General features: G+C 46.8%; 1 protein-coding gene across 1 annotated transcript; it reads left to right on the forward strand.

The window, feature by feature from the left end:
- Positions 1–7,733: 7,733 nt before the first annotated feature.
- On the forward strand, positions 7,734–12,904 carry KLHL38 (kelch like family member 38; the record flags this gene model as incomplete). Its single annotated transcript, XM_082323730.1, has 3 exons — positions 7,734–9,080; positions 10,518–10,623; positions 12,618–12,904. 3 exons carry the CDS (start codon positions 7,734–7,736, stop codon positions 12,902–12,904), a joined length of 1,740 nt encoding a protein of 579 aa, XP_082179856.1.
- Between the last annotated feature and the right edge of the window lie 1,942 nt (positions 12,905–14,846).

The raw sequence follows: 14,846 nt of genomic DNA on the forward strand, positions 1-14,846 counted from the left end.
AAGACATGTTAAAAAAATGGAATCTAAATTGACCTCTTTGTGTTTGCATATGTGGAGGAATCTTCTGTCATTGTTTCTTCTGGGTAGATTTTCTGTCTTTGTCTCGTTCTTAAGATTATCCCTGTTCTTTCCCCAATTCGACGGGTGCCATGTCATGCCATTACAGTCCTGCCAAGAGAAAATGGATAGTAATTTCTTCTCAGCCCATTATCAGAGCTCTTTAAACAACCTGAGGGCTATGAATTAATGATTTAAGTCAGGCCCTGATTAAAACCCTGCTATCAACAGGGAAGGTCAGAGTGATTTCCCTGCCTGTGAGTTGCCCTCTTAGGATAGTCACCTCCTAAGTTATCCCATGAAGGAGATATGGACTTGCAGTCCCCGTCGGCACCACCCCCTGGGATATGGTGCAGGATCACAGCTGGGGAAGAGATGGGGCTTCGTGTGGTGGATCTGTCAGGCAGGGAAATGCTGTTCCCACAGAGGCAGACATGGGCCTCAGGATAGCTGCATGGTCTGCATCCATGGAGGTTTCCAAGATCTCACTGGATAAAACCCTGAGCAACCTGGTCTGATCTCATGACTCACCCTGCTTTGAGCAGGAGGTCGAACTAGAGACCACCAGAGGTCCATTCCTCCCTGAATTACCCTAAAATCCTATAATCGTATGAGAGAAGATGTAGATGAAAAATAACATGACAGGGCCTGACAAATAAGAGAAAGAGAAGAGTCTGGATCAAGGAGATGGGCTTGTGAGTGTTTTTCTGTGTCTGGCCTCTTCCCCCCTTTGAGTGTACTGCTCTGCAAGGGGAAGGGTCTTTCAGACCCAGATACTCCAAGGTATGACAGCTGATAGTCTGTAAAGATGGGGCAAAATAAATGGGAGATGGGAAAGAGGGAGGGCTTTTAAGAACGATGAACTGTGTGTCACACAGGTGTAACAGGATGTTCTGGAGTTTTAGAGGCCTGATCCTCCTTTGGCAACACTTCTAGCAACCTGAAAATATGAGGGGCAGATCCTGATCCTGAAATGAACCATCTTATTCCAGATTTGCCTTTATCAAAGACATTTTAATGTTCAGGCCCAGAAAAAGCAGAGCAGTGCAGGATCTGCGTATCTTCTTGTTGCTGTTGCCATGGGGCTCTTGTAACCAGAGACTATAGAAAGGATAGATGAATAATCTACTTAGGTGTCCAGTGTTCCTGGTGATATTTTATCCTCCAGAGGTCACACTGTATGTTCAGTCCAAGATAAGCTGGCAGGTACCCATTCTCAAATGATGTCGTTTGAAGAAAAAGCCAGAGGGTGTCTGAAATGCACATGAAGGAGCTGGTTTAGGCAAAGGATTTGTTTTAAAATATTCCAACAACAGTGCCCAAAGCTATATGAGTGGTTTCTGTGAAACCTCTAGAAGCTCAGCACACTTTAAACCCAGCTATGTCCTTATTTAATGTGAAGTGCATAACTTTGGCAGCCAAATTTATTTTTGCCTGAAGATTGTTTTAATTAACGCTAGTAGGTCATTCTGACTAAAGAAGGAAGAGTACAATTGCTTTCATCTTAATCTTTCACTCTTTAATTAGAGATTGGCCTGAAACCAAGCCAGGAGCCCACACATCTTCACACCCACACATACTGGGACAAAGTCATTATTGAATTACATGCTATATCTCTCTATCTGTACACAATACATACAGTGATGGCAGTGACACTTGTGAAGTTGCTCTGTGTCTCCAATGCTGTAAGAGTAAAACTTGTCCCTATGGCTCTATAACAAAAGTTTAGGTCAGGGCTTCAAAATTCAAGTTCAGATTTCAAGACCAGTGTCTACAGATGTAGTCTGTTACCTCACCTACAAAATCAGAACCAAACCCAGCTTCGATCAAGTCTTAAACTAAGCCTTAGTTCAAAATTAAGTATCATACCAATGTCAACAACAGCTGTGGTGATAGGGCACTCAGGGAAATCATGTTTGCTGAGGAACTAAACAGAAAATGAGTAATGCAACAGTTACAGAGGAATGAGAGAGAAGGATCATAAGGGTACCTGGACTTAAAGGATAAGAAGAAGACCAGACAGTTGGCAACTAGTAGCAGCAGGAGGAAGTTAGCAGACTTCCTTGTGGGCAAGAGGCAGCATTCACAAGTTGCAACAAAGGAAATTCCTATTGGACATACAGGAAATAATCCTCACCAGGAGAGTGGTTCAGGACTGGAGCAGGTTGTCCTGATAGGTTGTGAAATCTTCATCTTTCAAGATTTCAAAAATTCAACTGGACAAGTCCCTGAGCAACCTGATCTAACTCTGAGGTTAGCCCTGCTGTGAGCAGGAGGTTGCACTAGGTGAGCTCCCAGGGGCTCCCCAACCCAATCTTCCCATGACTCTAGGAGAATTAGGTAGTTTGTGAGCAGGAGACCACACCTGGCAGTGCCGTGTGGAATAGTCATTGTATTTCTGTTGCCTGAAGTAACACAAAGGACTTCATCTTATTGTCACGTACGATTGTCCATTAATTCCCCATATTCACACTGGATTCTGTTTACATTTCAATGTCTTCTCCGCTACTTGCTAGCTTGGGGAGTTTCATTGCCTTCAGTGAACCTGAGATGTCAACCAGGGAGCTAGAGGACAGGGTCAAAGGGCTGTTTTCCCAGTCCAGTGAAGCAAGTAGTAAATCCACACTGGGCTCCGGCTGAGCATGGACAGGACTCAGGGAGGCTGCTTCAGTGGGGAGTATCAGGATGAGTCCAAAACCAGGTGCTGGGTGTGGGGAAAGATTTCCTTCACAGGTCTGACCCAGACATCACATGTGGAGTTAGGTCTCCTGGTGGTGTTATGAGCTGGGTGAGATACAGACATACGTGTGGAGTAGGAAGGTCCCTATCCATGCTATCTCTTGATAGTAATTTGCTAGCACAGACATATCTTTGCTGTTTTAATGCACATATTCATTAAATATGTTTACATGCATGTGTAAATATGCGATACATAAATCTAATAACTCCCCAACACATTAGTCTTCCTTTCTGCTCCTGTATTTCTCTCCCCTCCAGCTTATAATAAGCAAAATGGTGTCAGGTGCCCATCTTGCCCTGGTCAGTGCCCAGCGACCAAGCTCCACACTGCCAGGGCACGCAGATCCCAGGCAGTGCTGGCTGCTCTCCCAGCCTGGGCTGAAGACTGTCACCCCAGCCAGCCACCACTGCTGCCTGGGGCATCTTCCCATCTTCTCCAACTCATGGCATCTGATTAATTACAATCCCTGTAATTGTCTCTTTTTACAACGAGGAATGTTAATCCTGGGTTTCGTTCCCTCTCCCAGTTTTATAAAGACCATAATAAGGAATATTTTTTCTTGCCCCCTGTCTATTTAGACTGCAAATTTGGGGAAAGGGATGATCTCTCTCTTAATAACTGTGGGGGCTGCTAGTCATCCAGGCAGAACACGTAACACTGAATAAGCTCAGTGAAGTTTCTGCCTTCAACAGTCAATTTCCCTTATCCATATTTGTTCATTTTCACCTGAATTGTAATAGGATCAGTGTATGAGTTTTAGAAGTTGTCTGACATCACCAGTCTTCTCTGTGCACCTGTCTGCTGGCCGATTAGATTACAGCTTTTTTCCGCTCTGTTGCTTAGTGCATGATAATAGACATTTCATCATCCCATTACATTAAAACATAAGAAGAGCTGCTCTGGGGCAGATCAAAGGTTCAACTATCCTAATTCCAAAGCTGAGCAATCCCAAACACTTCAGGAGAGAGAGCAGAAGGAGCAGGGTGAGTATACAGCATTGCAGCAAAGTGGTCGTTCTTTGGTAGACGTTTCCATTTTCTAGAAAGTGGCCATTGATGGAGTTCATTCAGCAGTGGTTGCAGCGGGTCATTGTTTTTAACAGCCCCCAATGGCTCCAGCCTCCTTCAAGGGCTATGGGGGACCTGCAGCATTTTGTCCCACGGTGCTGCTGGGTCACATAACCTGCGAACAAGCCCACTTTCCCGTTTGCACGTGGTGTTCAGACCAGCCCGTTGTCCATGCAACATCCCACTCCCGTGGTTAATGCAGTATCCTGTCCTCCCAAAAAAGACCACTCAGACCTGGTTCTGTCGATAGCATGCCAACCTAGGAAACCTGCCTCAAGAACTCATTCAGAAACAGACTTTCTCAGACAAGTTACACTGTCCCACAGAAGAAACATCTCTTCCCTCTCACCAGGGGTCATGCTGCAGCAGTAGGGGCCATATAGGACACACTATTCTAGGATATGCCATGAAAAATGATTTCTAGTTTATTTATAAAGGAAATCCTAACTAAGCAGTGCTGATGTGCCCACTTGATTGGAGATGTGTCTGAAACCATAATCTCTGGGAAAGAAAGGAGAGAGTTGTAAAGCAGGCAGCAGGAGCTTCATTGCTTGGGAGCCTTGGCCCCAAATTGGCAGGGACCTGTGTGGGGACTCAGCAGGGAGCAGCAACCCCCCCGAGAGCAATAAGCTATTTAAACAGCACACGCTGTACTCTGGGTTAGCAGGAGTTTGCATAACCATGCAAAGCCCCCGAGCCTGGGATCTTCTAAATAAATGCCACATTTATCAGTATCTAATGCAGAAGAACATCCCATGTACCCTTCCCTGACCCCATAAAACAGTGTCATTAGTGAAGTCAGATAGCATCATTTGTTTCTTTAAGGGTTAAAAAAATAATCCACAGCCACTGCCAGGAAGAGGCAGAACTAAACAGGCAGCAAAGAGTTAGAGCCAGAACAGAGATATAAAGCTAAATCAATCATCAAAACGGACCGCAAGGAGAGCATATACATACAGAGCAAGAAAGAAAGCGAGGGGGTGTTTTGTTTGGGTAGCTAATGTTCTCTGGACGAGGAGAGAGAAATTCTCCTTTGGGTTTTTAATGCCACTCTAAATATTTATAGCAAGATCATGGCCAGCTGGTGAGGCAGCGGCGGCGGGGAGTAGGGAGGGGAGGGCACGTTTTCCCCAGCGCCCCAACATCATCCTCTGGGTCGTCTCTTTACTCGAGGAGAGGGAAAAGCCTGCACATCGCCATGCTTACCCTCAAAGTGACTCATCTGCAGGAGCCCAGTCCAGTGGCTCCTGCCCTTCCCCTCCCTCACCTTGCCTGGCCGTTCACACACGGGTGTGCACACACACGGACAGATTGTGCAGGAAGGGAAGATGCCAAAGCCTCCAAAAAGCTATGCCAGCCCGACTCCACCCTGTCTTTAACACGGGTCTGGGCCTTCAAAGTTTTGTCTAGCCTTCAGGCATTTCACCATGTTGTTACGCTGCATTGAAAAGTCTCTGGGAAAGGCCACGTACGGCATGACCTGTGATGCAAAGCTGCTGTTTTTAGAGGAACCGGCTGCCCCCATCCCAGCAGTCTGCTGGGCCATGGATGCAGGGGCAGGAACATATGGAGACTGCAAACACCAGCGCGGCATGGGAGTTGACATAAGAACACTGTGGCTCCCAACGATTTTCACTCATCTGCCTCGCTGTGACTAGACGCAGACATGAGTCACCCGTGAGCTTTGGCTTTGAAAATATGAGAAGGAGTTTCACTTTAACCTTGTGTTTCCCTGTGTTAGCGATGCTTAGAAACAACATTTTGGATTCAGTCCCATCTCAGAACAAAGAGAGGAATTTCAGCACAGATGAGGGACCCAATCCAGTTACCCTGGCATGGGCAGCCAATGCCATTTTTCTTGAAACACCCAGGAAATTGGCACAGAGCTGGGACACATCACACTGGACCTGCTGGAGACCCCGGCTGGGGGCCAGCTGGGGTTGTGGAGGATCCTCTGCTGGCACAAGGTGCTCGACTGATCCCAGCCCTGGGGATGGATTTAGGCTCATCATTGCAGATACCTACATGGGAGTGTTAAATATGGACACCTACATGTGACTGAGGCAGCTGAGCACATGTGGAGACCTAGCAGTGCCTAGAGGACTGTTGACCTGCCCAAATATAGGTGGTACTTACTGGTGACCTGAATAACTCGGCAGAGCCGGTTGTATTGACTAGACTTCACTGGCTGTAAAAGAAGCTTGGATGCCTCGTTCATGTGCAGGCATCTGCAGTTAGGGATCCCATCGAGGTGTCTGCCCTGGGGAGATAAGTGCCACCCTGGGACCCTGGTTTCCAGCTTGCTGCACTCACTTCAGCGACCTGCTCCAGCCCTCCCACCCCTAACGCTGAGCTTCCTCAAGCCACCTGCTTGAGAAGTTCTTTGCTAAGGGTTTCAGAGAGCTGAGGTCCTTACACAAAAGCCCATAACCTGATATTTTCTGTATGAAATATCAAGCATCATCATAAAGATAAACTGCTCCAAGAGTGAACTTCACTCTCTGCTTGGCAGAGGTAGCTGGACTCTCCCTGCCCACCTCGGGGCAGCACAGGGGTCCCGGTGCATCAGCATCTCCCACCAGACTGCAACGGGCTGACGCTCCCCAGATCTCTCCATAAGGTGGAGACACGGTCCATCCCGCCGGGGTTCCTGGAAGCCCTTCTCTCTCCCTCTTTCTTCATGAAACTACGATGACAGTGCATTACCTAGCGTGAGGCATTGCAGACTGTTTACAGGCTTCTAGAGTTCCCAGGCACTTTAGGACAGGGTCCTGCCGCTGTTTCCAAACGGACAGCCAGGACTTTTATAAGTGAACTTTCCTCTCCGTGTCTATTTATTATATGTAAACATTTGCCAGAAAAACACCACTCGGGCATGCTCAGTACTGGCCAGGTCATTGCAAAAGGCAACGGCGGCGTCACATGTGATAACAGCGAGAAGCCCGTGTGTGCCTATTCTTAGCGCTGGAATGTATACAATGCCCCACCACCTCGCCGCTCCTGCGCACAGCTCCCGAAAGCGGCAAAAGTGACTTCAGAATAAACACGTCCAGAAATCACCCTCTATGAATCACTTACCTACTGAAAGAAACGTCCTGTGGGTTTATAGGTTTTTATCCAGGCTCTAGCTATGGAAAATCTCAGCAGAGAATAAACGACAGAGAGTAAGTGCATGCAGTGAAGGACAACAGAAGGTAAATGTTTCTACCCTACCGTTTCACTGCAGGTTGAGCAGTTAGCCATGACAATAGATACTCATCATATTGTTCTGCCTGGCACTTAATTTAGCCATTGTGTGTCTGATTAACATAAAAAATCCACAGCTAAGCAGAGTTAATAAATAACCGTTTTAATGCAGATTCTCAGTCTCTAGGGTTTCGTTTGCCCTGCTGCAGAGTTCAGCTCTGCCAGATTTACATTCTTTGGGAGTGACTAACTCTAGGGGAAAGAGGCGCAAGCTACTAAACTGCTAATACTTTAAAATAGTGAATAAATGTCTAAGCGCATTTATTCAACATGATTAAAACAAATAAACCAATTGCTTCAGCCGTCCAGCTTTCATCCCAAATCAGTGAGATAACTTCAGTGCTTTTGCTTCTTGCCAGGGATACAGGCAGTGCTGACCTCAGAGCTGCAACCTATCTGATAACTTTATGAAAAATTTAAAGGGTCTTAGCGACCTCTTAGCTTCTTTATTATTTTCCCACTGTGCTTAACCCGTGTTCCATTTTTATGCGTAACAGTGAATGGATATTTAGAGCAACATCAAAGTCCTGATTTGTTCCCTTGGAGCTGGATATTTCAATAAAAGCTGCTAAGAATTTGTTTTTTTCTGCCAAGTCCAGAATTCATCTCTCTCCTATTTTGCTATGGAGGGATCCACTGAGAAGTTTCTCTTCAAAGACCAGGACTTCTCCTCCGAACTGCTGAGACAGCTGAATGCTCTGCGGCAGAGTGGGATGCTGACTGATGTTACTCTCTGCTCCGGGGGCTTCGAAATCCCCTGCCACCGAAACGTGCTGGCTTCCAGCAGTCCATACTTCAAGGCGATGTTCTGTAATGACTTCAGAGAGAGTCGCCAGGCTAAAGTCATCCTGAAGGGCATCGACGCTGAGATTTTGGATCAGATTATCCTTTATGTTTACACAGGGGAGATTCTTATATCTGCTGAGAATGTCCTGTGCCTGTTGGAGACAGCCTCCATGCTGCAGTACACTAAGCTGTTTGAGGCCTGCTCTGCCTACCTCCAAGACAAGCTGACTCCTGACAACTGTCTGAGCATGATCAGACTGGCAAAAGTCTTGAACTGCCAAACCCTGAATAAGAAAGCCAAGGCTATGGCTTTGAAATGCTTTCCTGAGGTGGCCTCTTCTGAGGACCTGAAGGACCTTTGTCCCTTGGAGCTCATTGATTACCTTGGGGACGATGAGCTCTGCGGGGAGGAGGAGCAGGTCTTTGAGACACTGATGGTCTGGATCCGGCATGACCTCCAGGCAAGACAAGGCTACATCCAAGAGCTGTTCAAGAAGGTCCGGCTTCAGTACGTCCATCCAACTTTCCTCTTCCACTTCATCGCCAATGACTCCCTTGTTCAGTCCTCACCTACTTGCAGGAGCATCCTTGAGTCAGCGCGGAGACATATGTTTTCCTTGTACAGCACCAACGCACCTGACATCAAGCCCATGCTGCATGTTCCTCGCAGGTACTCCAACCAAGAATTCCTCATCATCATTGGTGGCAGGAAGGACAGCCAGCAGACAACGAGGGATGTCCTGCTCTATGATGACAAGACAAGCCAATGGCTAAGCCTGGCCAAACTTCCCATGCGCCTGTACAAAGCCTCTGCAGTGAGCTTACACAGCAATATTTGTGTGCTTGGAGGGATGCCTGTTAGCAACAAGAAAAGCCCGGTCAGTGATAATATTTACATTTACTCCCTCAAACTCAATCAGTGGAGGTTGGTTGAGCACATGTTAGTTCCACGTTACTCCCACAGAAGCTTGGCATATAAAAATTATATTTTATCATTCGGTGGAATTGGCAAAAACCAGGAAATCCTGAATTCTGTGGAAAGATACGATAGTGTCTACAACACCTGTGAGAACATGGCAAACATGCCTGTTGCTGTCCTTCACCCTGCTGTTGCTGCCAAAGATCAGAGGGTCTACCTCTTTGGGGGAGAAGACATTATGCAAAACCCTGTCCGGCTGATCCAGGTAATGATCGGTCGTGCTTGTAGGACAGTTGTAGGCAGTTTCATCTCACGTATTCAGCAGTTCATCACCCTCCTGAGGAAATCAAACCCCAAAAAAAATTTATTGTGAGTTCCAGCAAGAGGCAGGATGAGTTGACACATGGCTTCAGGGAATTCTTGTCTGCAAGGAGCATTGCAACTCTTTCATTTTCCCCTCTGAGTGGTTTTCAGGCACAAGCCCCGAGGTGCTTCGCTGGGTGTCAGTCAGCTCTGCCGCTGGTGGGCACTGGGGCCAGGGCTGCTGCAGGTGATGCTATGGCAGGCAGCCGCTGACCCCCCTGCCTGGCTTCATGCCTGTAGCCAATCTCACTCAAATCAGTGCTTTCCACTTGGCGGCCGAGCTGGGGTCTCAGCCGTGCACCTGCGTGCATGCAGCAAAAGCAAAGATTCGCGATCATTAGAGTGATTAGATTCTCAGTCATCAAAAGGCCAGGACTTAAACTGACGGTTATTTAGTATAAGCAGTTGTGTTAAAAATGTGGCTCCTGCCACATGTTGCTGGCTCTCTGCCTGCCTTCAGCGGTTACACTCTATTAAGAGGAGAAAATACATGAAATCCTTTCTTATCTGATTTGATGCTTTAGCAACATTGCAGTGTTACTTTCCCCATGAGTGTTTTTCACTGGTTTAGGTGTTTTAACTAAGAAGGATCATTAAAGGCTAAGATGGCAGCCAGCACATGAGCAATGCTTCTTTATGGTGATAACGCTACTTGATTATCAGGGGGAAGGAAATGTATTTATCAGTTAGTGGGGAGATGTCCTGGAGATATTTGCTGTATTAAGAAGCGGATGATGTGACATAAAAGTTTGCGTTACCCAGATACAGATGACTGAATGATCATCATCTGGCAACAGCTCTTTTTCTCACATAAATTGATGACTTTTAGATACCACTCTAAGTCCCATCAACAAGTCCCTTTGCCAATCTGAGCCCATACCAGCCACCAGCACAAATATAGCAGCTGGGCAAACACGGTGGCTGCCAGCAGAGCTAGGTGAAGTTGAGGTTTGTTTGCCCAGGAAATTGCTAAGGCTAAGGCAGGAATACACTAACTGGAAAATGAAAGGAAATGGCTTGCACTTTGGGAGAGCATTATCCAGGAGTTACAGTGATTTAATGGCCATGCAAAGATTTACAGCTGAGAAGCTTGCCTATGGCAGATACACTCTGCCTTAATGCGTGTGCTAGTATCTCCTGAGCAGACAAGCCTGGAGAACTAGAATGCTTTCCAAGGGGACATATTAGGGAAAAAAGTGGGTAAATTCTCGGATTTCCAGCAGTTCAAGCCAGAGGATTGTATTCATTAGGACAAAATAAAAACCATAAGTTCCTCTGTAATTACAATTGCCAGTTAAAATGCAACATAAACAGCCGTGTGTGTATCTTTATTTGTCAGGTTTACCATGTCTCCAGGAATACATGGTTTCGGATGGAGACCAGAGTGGTGAAGAATGTCTGTGCACCAGCTGTCGTGATTGGAGACCAGATTATCATCGTAGGTGGTAAGGGCTCTGTTTCACCCTCCCTCCCGCCTTGCCCTGCCCAGCTCCTGAGGAATTTCACAGCCTTCCTGCTTGGAGTGCTCCCTCAAAAAGCACATGGAGCTTGGGAAGGAAAGGAGGAGTGTGTCCACCCTCCATACACATCTCTTATGGGGTCTCATGGCCATGGAAGTAGGGACAAGTTCTCCACGAGGCACCTTCTTACTCCAAGTAGCAGGACCTGGGTGTGGGGAAACTGTGGAAAAGCCAATGCAAGTTACTACTCTGCAGAAGAAAGGAGGACGCCAAGGGCATGGGGGTCCTGCTCCTCCCCTGCTGACTCACAGCCTGGCCCTCCCTGACTGCTCTTCTTGGAAGGGTGGAGAGCACAGTTACCGCAAGGCCATGGATGACTTGTTGGGATGGGTGGGCTGCAGGGCTATGAGGGGTCGATCAGTCCTGTAGCTGCCTCCTGGGGGTAATCGTGAAATGTGCTGAGAGGGAGGTGATACACTCAGAGAGGGGAAACTTCTCAGTGTCTTTTTCAACCTGAGGATCAGCCTCTGCCCATGGCACTTTGATGGATCACATGTCATTGGTAGCCTGGCACTCTGCAGTCCTTAATGCAGCTCCCCTGACCACAGGCTGGCACAAGGAAGCATGTGTTAGATTATTTAAGAGAAAATGAGACATAGGGAAGCTTTAGCAGAGCAGAGGACTGAACCCAAATCTCACAGGGCTCAAACATGGTGTCATCTCTCAGCAGGAGGCCACTGCTACCCTTTGCAGAGAGAACAGGGGAGATCTGAGTCAAAAGGTCCAAGACCATCAGGCTCCTGTGTGGCAGATTACCCTGGCCTCAGACCACAGTGACCAAAATACAGTATTTTCAACTCTCTTATCTTCAAATGCATTAATCTGAAGGGCCTGTATTGACCCAAGTCTGCTGCTGCTGAGCTTAAGTTCTCAATTTATTTTTTACTTATCTAACAAAAGCCACAGAAAGTCATGTTAACTTTAAACATCTTTCATTTTGCTTGAAAGTAGAGAGATTCATCATGGTCAGGTTTTATTTACCAGCTTCCATGCCAAAACATTGGCCAAACAGTGCTTGTTTTTCAACAACAGTAAAACTCACAAAAATAACATTTTCTTTTAAAAATAGCTTTGATCACATTTCAGGTCCTCTTTGTATGACTTGTCACATCATAACAAAGGGGAGAGGGTTGGCCTAAGCAAGACAGACCTTGATTTTTTTTTTAGGGAAAGTGGCTTCAAGGCCTGCAAAACATGGCCCAAAGCAGCTTGTTTGCCATGGGCACTCTTGATCATCTACAGGGATACATGGGCAAGGTACTGCTGGGTACCAAGCTTCCACACCTCCATTGCTCCAGGGCAATGGCCCTGGTACCAGCCCCTACCTCTCAGCAGATGCGAGGTTACGTCACCCCTCAGTGGAAGAGTTGTCCATTGGGTCACTGGTGTGGTGGCCAGCACAGACACAGCACTGAGGGCTTTGGAAGTGGAGGGAGCACCGGTGGCACTGTGCTGTTGAGTATCCAGCTCCATTCGATAGACAGCTATGACTCCAACCCAACAAGGCATTGTTGCTCCCTTCCCATGTGCTTTGGTTTCTGTATTTCCAAATGAAACTCTAGGAGTCTGTTGGGTGAAAAGAAATACTTCAGGACATTTGAAGGCACATGCAGAAAACTGCAAGCTCCAACTGCGTTTGGCAGGTTGCTTGCCTGATCTGATGGGTTTTATGGTGCTTGTCGAGCCTTAGCTGCCAAGGTGCTATGAGACAGGATGATGACAAACGGGAAGGGAAGATAGACAGACAGGCATTCTTGTGACACATCATCACTTCCCAGCTTAGATATCTTAATTTTGCCAAATTATGTACCAGTATAATAGGTTTTATTGAAGACTAGCAGGAAATACATTATCATTCCTTTTGCTGGCCATAAACTCTAATTCCCATCTGTCTCTTCCACCCCTGGCTTTGCATTTAGGGTACACCCGGAGAATAATTGCTTATGATACAAAAGGCAACAAGTTTGTTAAGTGTGCAGACATGAAGGACAGACGAATGCATCACGGGGCCACTGTCATCAAGAACAAGCTGTATGTCACAGGAGGACGTTGTCTCACCGCGGACAATGTCATTGAGGACTTGGATTCCTTGGACTGCTATGATCCAGAGACTGACACATGGACACCAAAGGGAAAACTGCCACACAAACTCTTTGACCATGGATGTCTTACACTCCAGTGTGTCCCCTGTTCTAACCTTCTCTAAATGACCTTTGGTACTTCCCAAGACGTTTTGTGCTTTCCTTTCCAGAAAAGACTCACCTTGCTCTGCAGAGAGCAGGTGGGGAATCCTCATGGGATCCCACAAACTCCTGACCTTGAAGGCACCAGTGGTGTCAGTCATTCCTCAAATGCTCTGCCAGAAAGGTCATAAGCTTTGTGCTCATGCTGTATTCACCTGACCAATATTGCATGTGGTGCTGCTAAGTCCAGCCTGGAGGCCTTACCCAGAGTCTCAGCAAAAAAGAGGGAAAAGATACCGGGTAAGAACCTGGTGCAGGATTTGGCCTTGTACAGACTTTAAAATAAAAGGTGAATAGGAATGCTGGTATCTCCAGGGAAAGTCAGATCTGGGTAACCTGCATTTGTTAGCATGCAAGCTCAGCTGCATGCCGCAGCCCTTTGCTGCTTGGTGCTGACCAAGCTTTCCATTTTGAGTGGCGAGAGTGTTTAGAATAGGGAGCCCCAAGCTCTAGTCTTGTAGCCAGCCCAGCATCAGCTACCTGCATTAGCTATGGTAGTCATCTCGTAAGAAATACAATTTTAATGTTCCTAACATCAAATTAGAAATCAGCAAAAGGCTGATGCTTTGATCTGAACTCTCACATTGTGACAAGATGCAGATTTGACTTTTCTGAGCTACCACTCTTTCACAGTGCAGGGAAGATTTTTGTTCCTGCTCTCTGAAGAAGCAGGAGAACGTGGGATGGAAATGAAGATTGTCTGCGTCTTCTTTTTTGAGAGATCTTGCTTTGCAGGGAGCTTGCTTCTCCTTTTGCATCAGGGATAGCAGTGGGGTTAGTTAGGAAGCCCTTTGGCTGATGGAATTGCTGAAATCTGGAATAGCAGAAAGGACACATGAAGGAAAGGGGATGTAAAAGAGAAGAGGTATTTGGGAGGAACAATTTTTTTTTCCCCTTTCTCCTCTCTCCAAACCACTGGAAAACAGCGATGAGAGAAAGCCAGTGACAGGAAACCAGCTTTCCAAGAAGAGCAAGTCTAAGTCTGCCACTTGGCAAAGGACCTCTGGCTCCACCAATATTTTTGTGGGGTTCTGCCACTAAGTGCATATTTTTAAAGGGAGGGGATTAATCACCAGATACTGAACAGGCTGTGAACTGCTGTCGGGTCACCAGGCTTGGTGAGATTGCTGAGATGCCAAGAGCTTTAAAGGTAGCTCTTGATGACCACCATCCAGAGAAAGGATGGCAGAAACAACACCCCTTTTTCCTCATATTTGAAAGAAAGTGTGACTTTTCCAAGGGTACAGGGTGACATGAGGAAACCATGCTCAACCCTCCTCTTCGCAGAAGGCTGCACAGCCATGTGGTCACCACCATGTTGCAGGACACCAACTCCAACCTCTAAGATCGTCTCCCATAAATCTATATCTGGGAGCAGAAGGGCAACAGAAATAGTTAACAAAGTGGGGGGGCTGGAAGGAAGAATTGCACATCAACTGGTGTTTTAACAATGTGAAATAAAATGGTTATTATTGTTTGTATGAGCTTTGTGTTCAGGAGTCCCCATTGTTCCCTCTACATTGTTGATAAAGGAAATTGTTTTTGTACCAGTGGTTTTTGCCAGGGTTTCCTTCTAAGGATCTGAGTAAACCTGCAAAAAATGAGTGGGAACCCAAACTCATCTCCCAGCTCGGAAGCCTTTGGCTACATTTCTCCTCTGTCTTTCAGTCTATATCATCATCTCCTCCCCGTGCAAAGCAGGGCTAAATCACAGCACTTGCCAAATTGGACCGGAGCAGTGATTCATTCTGCTTCTTCACAGGCCAGCTCCAGCTCTCTGGAGAAAGAAGCCTTGTCATGGCCAATTATGGAAAGTCTGCCCTGGGGAGATGTTTATTCCTAACTCCGCAGTGCCGCCTTCCCAAACTCCTTCCTGTTGTGACCCCACTCAGCTCCAAAACTCCA

The sequence above is a fragment of the Platalea leucorodia genome (assembly GCF_965183815.1).
Source record: "Platalea leucorodia genome assembly, chromosome: 1".
Classification (NCBI taxonomy): domain Eukaryota; kingdom Metazoa; phylum Chordata; class Aves; order Pelecaniformes; family Threskiornithidae; genus Platalea; species Platalea leucorodia.